This window comes from Oncorhynchus gorbuscha, linkage group LG18 (assembly GCF_021184085.1).
Source record: "Oncorhynchus gorbuscha isolate QuinsamMale2020 ecotype Even-year linkage group LG18, OgorEven_v1.0, whole genome shotgun sequence".
In the NCBI taxonomy this organism is placed as follows: domain Eukaryota; kingdom Metazoa; phylum Chordata; class Actinopteri; order Salmoniformes; family Salmonidae; genus Oncorhynchus; species Oncorhynchus gorbuscha.
This window is the reverse complement of record NC_060190.1, coordinates 81,015,030-81,027,302: the sequence shown is the minus strand read 5'-3', so window position 1 is coordinate 81,027,302 and position 12,273 is coordinate 81,015,030. Positions and strand designations below refer to the sequence as shown.

General features: G+C 44.8%; 1 protein-coding gene across 2 annotated transcripts in view; it reads left to right on the top strand.

The window, feature by feature from the left end:
* LOC124004070 (transcription cofactor vestigial-like protein 4) overlaps window positions 1-3,464 on the top strand; it is a 95,075-nt gene extending 91,611 nt beyond the window's left edge. For both annotated transcript variants that reach the window (XM_046312847.1, XM_046312846.1), the window contains 3 exons: window positions 41-281; window positions 1,135-1,219; window positions 2,356-3,464. In XM_046312847.1, coding sequence (XP_046168803.1) covers window positions 41-281; window positions 1,135-1,219; window positions 2,356-2,615 — 586 coding nt within the window. In that variant the 3' untranslated portion in view covers window positions 2,616-3,464. The remainder of the gene's footprint in view (window positions 1-40; window positions 282-1,134; window positions 1,220-2,355) is intronic.
* Window positions 3,465-12,273: the final 8,809 nt, after the last annotated feature.

The window sequence follows — 12,273 nt, the reverse complement described above, 5'->3', positions numbered from 1 at the left end:
ACATTGGGACAATAAATATTTTCTCATCTTCTCTCTGCAGAGGCAAGCCTTCCAATGGCGACTTCCGTAGTACTAAGGAGCCTCGGGACTGTAGCCGCAGCCCCATGGAGCGAGCCGCCGCCCCCTCCATGGTTCTCCATGGCAACCACCACCTGTACACCCCACACCACCACATGCCCAGCCTGGCCATGGACCAGCCTCTCGCCCTGACCAAAAACAACATGGATGCCGCCCGTACCTTTGTCATCTCACCAACTGTCAGCCCTGTGGAACGCCAGCAGGTTAGACTCAAGACGAACGAACACACACACACACACACACACACACACACACACACACACACACACACACACACACACACACACACACACACACACACTTTCAGGGCATAAAAAAATGCAGGTAACACGTTGTCTTCAAGACCCCATGCTGAGTCCACGTTGTCTTCAAGACCCCATGCTGAGTCCACGTTGTCTTCAAGACCCCATGCTAAGTCCACGTTGTCTTCAAAACCCCATGCTAAGTCCACGTTGTCTTCAAAACCCCATGCTAAGTCCACGTTGTCTTCAAAACCCCATGCTAAGTCCACGTTGTCTTCAAAACCCCATGCTAAGTCCACGTTGTCTTCAAAACCCCATGCTAAGTCCACGTTGTCTTCAAAACCCCATGCTAAGTCCACGTTGTCTTCAAAACCCCATGCTAAGTCCACGTTGTCTTCAAAACCCCATGCTAAGTCCACGTTGTCTTCAAAACCCCATGCTAAGTCCACGTTGTCTTCAAAACCCCATGCTAAGTCCACGTTGTCTTCAAAACCCCATGCTAAGTCCACGTTGTCTTCAAAACCCCATGCTAAGTCCACGTTGTCTTCAAAACCCCATGCTAAGTCCACGTTGTCTTCAAAACCCCATGCTAAGTCCACGTTGTCTTCAAAACCCCATGCTAAGTCCACGTTGTCTTCAAAACCCCATGCTAAGTCCACGTTGTCTTCAAAACCCCATGCTAAGTCCACGTTGTCTTCAAAACCCCATGCTAAGTCCACGTTGTCTTCAAAACCCCATGCTAAGTCCACGTTGTCTTCAAAACCCCATGCTAAGTCCTGAACATGTTTTGTTTAATTTCTTTGTGTTTGTTTAGAATCGTCCGTCAGTGATAACGTGCGCTCCGGCCAAAAACCGGAACTGTAACCTGCCTAACAACTACAGTAGACCAGCCTGCAACTGTGAGTAGCATCATATATATTATACCATACTGCTACAGTAGACCAGCCTGCAACTGTAAGTAGCATCATATATATTATACCATACTGCTACAGTAGACCAGCCTGCAACTGTAAGTAGGATCATATATATTATACCATACTGCTACAGTAGACCAGCCTGCAACTGTAAGTAGCATCATATATATTATACCATACTGCTACAGTAGACCAGCCTGCAACTGTAAGTAGCATCATATATATTATACCATACTGCTACAGTAGACCAGCCTGCAACTGTAAGTAGCATCATATATATTATACCATACTGCTACAGTAGACCAGCCTGCAGACACCCCAGTAACCGCTGTAAGTCATCTGATGAGCCCTATTCTGCCTGTAGACTCCAACCGGGACAACATAAGGGTCCTAGATTTGGTTTGGGATTAGAGTGAAGTGTCAGGTCAAAAGTAGTGCACCCCAGATGTAAATCTGTCTGGATGTTAGAGCCCCACCTGTCTGGATGTTAGAGCCCCACCTGTCTGGATGTTAGAGCCCCACCTGTCTGGATGTTAGAGCCCCACCTGTCTGGATGTTAGAGCCCCACCTGTCTGGATGTTAGAGCCCCACCTGTCTGGATGTTAGAGCCCCACCTGTCTGGATGTTAGAGCCCCACCTGTCTGGGGGTTAGAGCCCCGCCTGTCTGGGGGTTAGAGCCCCGCCTGTCTGGATGTTAGAGCCCCGCCTGTCTGGATGTTAGAGCCCCGCCTGTCTGGATGTTAGAGCCCCGCCTGTCTGGATGTTAGAGCCCCGCCTGTCTGGATGTTAGAGCCCCGCCTGTCTGGATGTTAGAGCCCTGCCTGTCTGGATGTTAGAGCCCCGCCTGTCTGGATGTTAGAGCCCCGCCTGTCTGGATGTTAGAGCCCCGCCTGTCTGGATGTTAGAGCCCCGCCTGTCTGGATGTTAGAGCCCCGCCTGTCTGGATGTTAGAGCCCCACCTGTCTGGATGTTAGAGCCCCGCCTGTCTGGATGTTAGAGCCCCGCCTGTCTGGATGTTAGAGCCCCGCCTGTCTGGATGTTAGAGCCCCGCCTGTCTGGATGTTAGAGCCCCACCTGTCTGGGGTTAGAGTTATAGCCCTGTCCTTTCTTTTCTCTTCCAGCCAACTCTGTGTGTGTTGACCCGGTGATCGAGGAGCATTTCCGTCGCAGCCTGGGGAGGAACTACAAGCAGCCGGAACCCGTCTCTAACTCTGTGTCCATCACCGGCTCTGTGGACGACCATTTCACCAAGGCCTTAGGAGAAACCTGGCTGCAGATCAAAGCCAAAGGAAGCTCCTCCTCCTCCTCCTCCTCCTCCCCTGACTCCTCCCCAAACAGTCACATGGTCAACCACAGCCACTCTCCATCCATTGTGTCCTGATGGGAGGGGCTTAGAGCCAGCTAAAACCCGCCCCCCTGCCCCATCCCTTATTCACTGTAACACCACAGGTTAAACCGTCCTGCTGGAGAGTTACTGGCAAGGCAGGGTGTTTTCATTTAACTCCAGCCCTGTTGTAACTAACACCTGATTCATCACGGTCCCGATGACCAGCTGATGTAGAAGAATCACTCATATTCATGAGGTCACCAAACTTGTTTTCATTTAGATATAGTGTGCACTAACAAATACGACCACAGGTGTGTTTCAGAGCAGGGCTGGAGGAAAACCCTGCGCGTCCAATGTCTCTCCTTCCAGGAAGAGGGTTGGCCTTGTTCCCTGGTGTAAGACTGCCCTGCATGATGTAACCCCGTAGAGAGCTGTGCCTGTAGCTAGGGATATAGCCATGTATATAACCACGGAGTAAAAGGGAAGCATTTTCTTTTCTCTACGTTTTGACTTTTGGCATTTATTTAGTTTTGAATAGACTTTTTATTTAGAAGTAGGTTTTGCGTACTTCTTTCTGTTTGTGTTATTGGACGGCTGAGATTTTGAAGAGAAAAGCCGAGTGAAACGATTTGTTTCTGTGTACAATGAGATGTACGGATTCAAAATGGAGACACATCCCAACCAACCACATGCCTTCGTTACCAAAGAGAACTCTGATGCAAATCTGTTACCTCTTTTTAAAAGAAAGAAAATGCATTTTATTTCTCCCATCTTTTAGTTTGCTCCCTCACCCCTCCACCCCTACTTTCCTCACCCCTCCACCCCTACTTTCCTCACCCCTCCACCCCTACTTTCCTCACCCCTCCACCCCTACTTTCCTCACCCCTCCACCCCTACTTTCCTCACCCCTCCACCCCTACTTTCCTCACCCCTCCACCCCTACTTTCCTCACCCCTCCACCCCTACTTTCCTCACCCCTCTACCCCTACTTTCCTCACCCCTCCACCCCTACTTTCCTCACCCCTCTACCCCTACATTCCTCACCCCTCCACCCCTACTTTCCTCACCCCTCCACCCCTACTTTCCTCACCCCTCCACCCCTACTTTCCTCACCCCTCCACCCCTACTTTCCTCACCCCTCCACCCCTACTTCCCTCACCCCTCCACCCCTACTTTCCTCACCCCTCCACCCCTACTTTCCTCACCCCTCCACCCCTACTTTCCTCACCCCTCCACCCCTACTTTCCTCACCCCTCAACCCCTACTTTCCTCTCCCCTCCTTTCTTCTCCCTCCACCCCTACTTTCCTCACCCCTCCACCCCTACTTTCCTCTCCCCTCCTTTCTTCTCCCCTCCACCCCTACTTTCCTCACCCCTCCACCCCTACTTTCCTCACCCCTCCACCCCTACTTTCCTCTCCCCTCCTTTCTTCTCCCCTCCACCCCTACTTTCCTCACCCCTCCACCCCTACTTTCCTCTTCCCTCCTTTCTTCTCCCCTCCACCCCTACTTTCTTCTCCCCTCCACCCCTACTTTCCTCTCGCCTCCTTTCTTCTCCCCTCCTTTCTTCTCCCCTCCTTTCTTCTCCCCTCCTTTCTTCTCCCCTCCTTTCTTCTCCCCTCCTTTCCTCTCCCCTCCTTTCCTCTCCCCTACCCCCCTTATAGCTCTTCTGTCTCTCTCTCTGCGGCACTGTGGTGTGGTAGGTAGATTATGTCTCTCTCTGCGACACTGTGGTGTGGTAGGTAGATTATGTCTCCTCTCTGCGGCACTGTGGTGTGGTAGGTAGATTATGTCTCTCTCTGCGGCACGGGGGTGTGGTAGGTAGATTATGTCTCTCTCTCTGCGGCACTGTGGTGTGGTAGGTAGATTATGTCTCTCTCTGCGGCACGGGGGTGTGGTAGGTAGATTATCTCTCTGGTTTGATTGGTCAAGTAAAGGTAGTGCTTACACAATAAGGTGCATATTTTGTTTTTAAATAGCTGGTATCTATTCATGTTTATTAGACATTTCAATCTTATTACAAGTTATATTGTTTTTGTCTTATATATTTGTTTTCTGCAATAACAACAACCGTTGTAGCTGCATTTACTGCTGGTCCAGTTAGACTCCATGTTAATATGTAGTGTTCTTCAGTAATATCCATGTTAATATGTAGTATTCTTCAGTTCTCTCTGGTAGCAACCAGCTAGCGACACAGAGGACAGCCTCCGGACAGGCCTTCTGTACTCTTCTATATGATCAGTTTGGATTCTAATCAATAATATGTTTTCCGTAACGTTACCGTAATCCTTCTATAGCGTTATTGATAATCCCTGGATGCTACTGCCTTTTTTTTTGTTTTGCATGACTGAAAATGGAATCAACGCAACAAACCAGCCGGCGAGATCGACCCAGAGTCGACCTTTTATCATTTATATCTTCCATTTTCTTTCTGTCGACTAGTTTTTTATTTAATTTCGTGTTTTCCATGTCGTTGTTGTTTCTACTTCTCTAATGAACATCTGTGGGTGTGTAGCGGTATGCATCTTATGAGCACAAGATGTTGAAAATAAGTCTTTCAAACTAATTTTGCTCACTGGGTAGATAGGCAGCCGCAGCTTGTGAAACTAACTCCTGTACCGAGGCAGCAGACATTCCTTCCTGTAGGGAACCTAGGACAGGTGTTGCATTCGTATCAGTATTTGAATAGCTACTAACTTAGTACATTTACATTTACATTTAAGTCATTTAGCAGACGCTCTTATCCAGAGCGACTTACAAATTGGTGCATTCACCTTATGACATCCAGTAGAACAGTCACTTTACAATAGTAACAGAAAGGTGGTGATTTAGTGTTGCAACATTCTGGAAACTTTCCCCTGAAAATTCCTTGATTTTTCTCTGGGAAATCCTGGTTGGAAAAGCCATGGATCTTCCAAGCAACCAGAATTGATAGAAAACCTGAGAATTTTGGGGTGATGTAACCGTAACGTGCAAATCTAGTGGTGAAGGTGACAGAACATGGTTAAAGCTCTAGGGTTGATGAAGCACTGTCTATACAGCTCCTACATACCCTTACATTCCATCATCCCAAGTCAAATCTATAGTTCCTGTAACTACATCCAAGGCTACACGTCCTCCATGAAACCCTATTCCCAATGTAAAGCTTCACACTTTGTCTGGCCACAATTGGTGCATGAGGATTAGGGATGTCATTAGGGACGGAGCCTAAACCATATTCTCTCAGAGCCAGGATCCAGCTGAACCTAAACCATATTCTCTCAGAGCCAGGATCCAGCTGAACCTAAATCATATTCTCTCAGAGCTGATCCAGCTGAACCTAAACCATATTCTCTCAGAGCTGATCCAGCTGAACCTAAACCATATTCTCTCAGAGCCAGGATCCAGCTGAACCTAAACCATATTCTCTCAGAGCCAGGATCCAGCTGAACCTAAACCATATTCTCTCAGAGCTGATCCAGCTGAACCTAAACCATATTCTCTCAGAGCTGATCCAGCTGAACCTAAACCATATTCTCTCAGAGCTGATCCAGCTGAACCTAAACCATATTCTCTCAGAGCTGATCCAGCTGAACCTAAACCATATTCTCTCAGAGCCAGGATCCAGCTGAACCTAAACCATATTCTCTCAGAGCCAGGATCCAGCTGAACCTAAACCATATTCTCTCAGAGCTGATCCAGCTGAACCTAAACCATATTCTCTCAGAGCTGATCCAGCTGAACCTAAACCATATTCTCTCAGAGCTGATCCAGCTGAACCTAAACCATATTCTCTCAGAGCTGATCCAGCTGAACCTAAACCATATTCTCTCAGAGCCAGGATCCAGCTGAACCTAAACCATATTCTCTCAGAGCTGATCCAGCTGAACCTAAACCATATTCTCTCAGAGCCAGGATCCAGTTGAACCTAAACCATATTCTCTCAGAGCCAGGATCCAGTTGAACCTAAACCATATTCTCTCAGAGCTGATCCAGCTGAACCTAAACCATATTCTCTCAGAGCCAGGATCCAGCTGAACCTAAACCATATTCTCTCAGAGCTGATCCAGCTTGAACCTAAACCATATTCTCTCAGAGCTGATCCAGCTGAACCTAAACCATATTCTCTCAGAGCTGATCCAGCTGAACCTAAACCATATTCTCTCAGAGCTGATCCAGCTGAACCTAAACCATATTCTCTCAGAGCCAGGATCCAGCTGAACCTAAACCATATTCTCTCAGAGCTGATCCAGCTGAACCTAAACCATATTCTCTCAGAGCTGATCCAGCTGAACCTAAACCATATTCTCTCAGAGCTGATCCAGCTGAACCTAAACCATATTCTCTCAGAGCTGATCCAGCTGAACCTAAACCATATTCTCTCAGAGCCAGGATCCAGCTGAACCTAAACCATATTCTCTCAGAGCTGATCCAGCTGAACCTAAACCATATTCTCTCAGAGCCAGGATCCAGTTGAACCTAAACCATATTCTCTCAGAGCCAGGATCCAGTTGAACCTAAACCATATTCTCTCAGAGCTGATCCAGCTGAACCTAAACCATATTCTCTCAGAGCCAGGATCCAGCTGAACCTAAACCATATTCTCTCAGAGCCAGGATCCAGCTGAACCTAAACCATATTCTCTCAGAGCTGATCCAGCTGAACCTAAACCATATTCTCTCTGAGCTGATCCAGCTGAACCTAAACCATATTCTCTCAGAGCCAGGATCCAGCTGAACCTAAACCATATTCTCTCAGAGCCAGGATCCAGCTGAACCTAAACCATATTCTCTCAGAGCCAGGATCCAGCTGAACCTAAACCATATTCTCTCAGAGCCAGGATCCAGCTGAACCTAAACCATATTCTCTCAGAGCCAGGATCCAGCTGAACCTAAACCATATTCTCTCAGAGCTGATCCAGTTGAACCTAAACCATATTCTCTCAGAGCCAGGATCCAGCTGCTAGTCAGTTGATGTTATTATTATTGACTTTAATCTGAGTTCAGATTTAAACAAAAACGTATGTATATTTCTTCAAAGATGACTGGTTGATTTCCACTTTGTACTTTCGGTAAATGTTATGAGAGAACTAAAATGTTGATAATGTCCTTTAAAATAATTATCATTTATAATGTGCATGAACAGAAAGGGAGGAGGCGTAGTGTCCAGAGGTCATTTCATTATAAAAACACGACCATAGCACTACAGTCGCACATTTCCGGTGACCTGGGATTTTTTTTTTTTTTTTTTTTTTTTTGGAAAGCTACCAGAATTTTTCAATATTTTTTTGAGGCTCTCACTCGTTCTGCTATGGCAACACAATGCCCTACACGCTGTAGGAAAATCACTTAATAAAAAAACAACTTTTATATATATATAGTTAATTATGAGACCATCATTACGCTGTGCGTAACGATTGTACAGAGACAATTGTAGGTATTTTTTGAGGATCCATTTGTTTAATGACATGTAGCTATTTAATTTCCCCCTTTTTTTGTTTGTGTATAAAATAAATGTTTTAAAAAGTTGATCTTTTTTTTTTTTAAGAGTTGTTCTTTTAAAAGGTTAAAGTGCAGGAACACAGTAATAATATAAACACTGCATTGATGATAGCCACTTGTGTATTATGACGCATAATGTGTATAATGCTGAATCAAGGCTACTCAGCAGAAACTCTACAATATATCCCAAATGACAGTCTATTCCCTTTATAGTACACTACCAGAGGACAAAAGTAGTGCACTAAATAGGGAATGGGGGGGGGTCATTCGGGACGACGATTTTTTATTTTGAGACAATGGAACAAAAGATCTTTGTCGTCCATCTTGTTTGTGAGAATCGAACACTACTGTATTAGTCATGTTATTTAATGGTAGATCACAGGAAGACTGGCTGTGTGCTTCCAAATCAACAGCTGTGTCCTAAGTAGCACCCTTCTCTCAAAAGTAGTGCACTATACAGGGAATATACCGTTGAAGTCAAAAGTTTACATACACCTTAGCCAACTATATTTAAACTCAGTTTTTCCACAATTTCTGAAATTTAATCCTAGTAAAAAATTCCCCTGTTTTAGGTCAGTTAAGTCTTCTGTCTTGAGATGTTGCTTCAATATATCCACATAATTTTCCCTCCTCATGAAGCCATCTATTTTGTTAAGTGCACCAGTCCCTCCTGCAGCAAAGCACCCCCACAACATGATGCTGCCACCCCCGTGCTTCACGGTTGGGATGATGTTCTTCGGCTTGCAATCCCCCCCCTGTTTCCTCCAAACATAACGATGGTCATTATAGCCAAACAGTTCTATTTTTGTTTCATATGACCAGAGGACATTTCTCCAAAAAGTACCATCTTTGTCCCCATATGTAGTTGCAAACCGTAGTCTGGCTTTTTTATGGCGGTTTAGGAGCAGTGGCTTCTTCCATGCTGAGCAGCCTTTCAGGTTATGTCGATATAGGACTCGTTTTACTTTGGATATAGATACTTTTGTACCTGTTTCCTCCAGCAACTTTACAAGGTCCTTTGCTGTTGATTTTGCACTTTTCTCACCAAAGTATGTAAATAACACATTCTGAGGTCTTGGTTGATTTTCTTTTGATTTTCCCATGATGTCAAGCGAAGAGGCACTGAGTTTGAAGGTAGGCCTTGAAATACATCCACAGGTACACCTCCAATTGACTCAAATGATGTCAGTTAGCCTATCAGAAGCTTCTAAAGCCATGACATAATTTTCTGGAATTTTCCAAGCTGTTTAAAGGCACAGTCAACTGCGTGTATGTAAACTTATGACCCACTGGAATTGTGATACAGTGAATTATAAGTGAAATAATCTAAAACAGATAGTTGGAAAAATGACTTGTGTCATGCACACAGTAGATGTCCTAACCGACTTGCCAAAACTATAATTTGTTAACAAGAAATGTGTGTAGTGGTTGAAAAATGAGTTTGAATGACTCCAACCTAAGAGTATGTTAACTTCAGACTTCAACTGTACAAAGGTAATGCATTATGGGAATCGGGTCCCACTGACACACACAATTTTCAAGCTACATCAACATTGATAAACGTAGTGCTATGTAGTACTATGTGTTGTACTCTCCAAACTGTAATTCTTTATTAAGCCTTCATTTTGTGGCCTTGTTTCTCCAATTGAAAAAGTTTTTTGTACTTAAGTCAATGAACAATAAAGTGCTCTTAAACGGCAAGTCTCAGTCTGGTCACTGTTATTATCAATAATTTATTACTCTTCTTTCTACGTTATGTTCTGAGTTTTATTTAGATATATATCTATTATTATTATACACCACCGTTCAAACGTTTTGGGTCACTTCGAAATGTCCTTGTTTTTGCCCATTAAAATAGCATCAAATTGATCAGAAATACAGTGGAGATAATTAATGTTGATCGTTAATGTTGTAAATGACTATTGTAACTGGAAACGGCAGATTTTTAAGGGAATTTCTACATGGAGGCCCAATGAATGAACGCTATTCCATGCGAGAAATTGAAGATCTGGTACAACGCTGTGTACTACTCCCTTCATAGAACAGCGCAAACTGGCTCTAACCAGAATAGAAAGAGGAGTGGGAGGCCTCGGTGCACAACTGAGCAAGAGGACAAGTACAGTAGAGTGTCTAGTAAAAGAAACAGGCGCCTCACAAGTCCTCAACTGGCAGCTTCATTAAATAGTAACCGCAAAACACCAGTCTCAACGTCAACATTGAGGAGGCGACTCTGGGATTCTGGCCTTCTAGGCAGAGTTGCAAAGAAAAAGCCATATCTCAGACTGGCCAATAAAAAGAAAATATTAAGATCGGCAAAAGAACACAGACACTGGACAGAAGAACACTGCCAAGAAGGCCAGAGTCGCCTCGTCACTGTTGACTTTGAGACTGGTGTTTTTTATGTGTACAATTTCTGAGGCTGGTAACTCTAATGAACTTATCCACTGCAGCACAGTTAACTCTGGGTCTTCCTTTCCTGTGGCGGTCCTCATGAGAGCCAGTTTCATCATAACGCTTGAGGATTTTTGCGACTGCAAAAAAGTTCTTGAAATGTTCTGTATTGACTGACCCTCATGTCTTAAAGTAATGATGGACTGTCGTTTCTCTTTGCTTATTTGAGCTGTTCTTGCCATAATATGGACTTGGTCTTTTACCAAATAGGGCTAGCTTCTGTATACCACCCCTACCTTGTCACAACACAACTGATTGGCTCAAATGCATTAAGAAGGAAAGAAATTCCACAAATGAACTTTTCAAAAGGCACACCTGTTAATTGAAATGCATTCCAGGTGACTACCTCATGAGCTGGTTGAGAGAATGCCAAGAGTGTGCAAAGCTGTCATCAAGGCAAGGGTGGCTACTTTGAAGAATCTCAAATATAAAATATATTTTGTTTTGTGCGTTCTGAGATGTTATGCACCCCACTGTGTACTTGGAGAACACCTGCACTTTCCAGGACAGACTGACCAGGTGAATCCAGGTGAAAGCTATGATTTCTTATTGATGTCACTTGTTAAATCCACTTCAGTCAGTGTAGATGAAGGGGAGGCGACGGGTTATAGAAGGATCTTTAAGCCTTGAGACATGGATTGTCAGAGGGTGAATGGGCAAAGACTAAATATTTAACTATGCCAGGTGCACAGGTTTGTGTCAAGAACTCTTAACGCAGCCATGGCCTTTTTTTGCCTTTACCTCCCTTATCTAATCTCATTTGCTCACATTGTATTTTGACTTATTGTTCTACTGTATTATTGACTGTATGTTTGTTTTACTCCATTTGTAACTCTGTGTTGTTGTATCTGTCGAACTGCTTTGCTTTATCTTGGCCAGGTCGCAAATGTAAATGAGAACTTGTTCTCAACTAGCCTACCTGGTTAAAAAAAGGTGAAATAAAAAATAAAATAAGAGAGTAACATAAAGAGGAAATGATGAAGGTAATGGAGTCCAGGTTTGAATCATAAAGATTAACAGGTGTGAGTAATGATGAGTCCAGGTGTGTGTAATGATGAGTCCAGGTGTGTGTAATGATGAGTCCAGGTGTGTGTAATGATGAGTCCAGGTGCGTGTAATGATGAGTCCAGGTGTGTGTAATGATGAGTCCCAGGTGTGTGTAATGAGTCCAGGTGTGAGTAATGATGAGTCCAGGTGTGTGTAATGAGTCCAGGTGTGAGTAATGATGAGTCCAGTAATGATGAGTCCAGGTGTAATGATGAGTCCAGGTGCGTGTAATGAAGGTGTGTGTAATGATGAGTCCAGGTGCGCGTAATGATGAGTCCAGGTGCGCGTAATGATGAGTCCAGGTGCGCGTAATGATGAGTCCAGGTGCGCGTAATGATGAGTCCAGGTGCGCGTAATGATGAGTCCAGGTGCGCGTAATGATGAGTCCAGGTGCGCGTAATGATGAGTCCAGGTGCGCGTAGTCAGGTGTAATGATGAGTCCAGGTGCGCGTAATGATGAGTCCAGGTGCATGTAATGATGAGTCCAGGTGCGAGTAATGTAGTCCAGGTGATGAGTCCAGGTGCGCGTAATGATGAGTCCAGGTGCGCGTAATGATGAGTCCAGGTGCGCGTAATGATGTCCAGTGCGTAATGATGAGTCCAGGTGCGCGTAATGATGAGTCCAGGTGCGCGTAATGATGAGTCCAGGTGCGCGTAATGATGAGTCCAGGTGCGAGTAATGATGAGTCCAGGTGCGTGTAATGATGAGTCCAGGTGCGTGTAATGATGAGTCCAG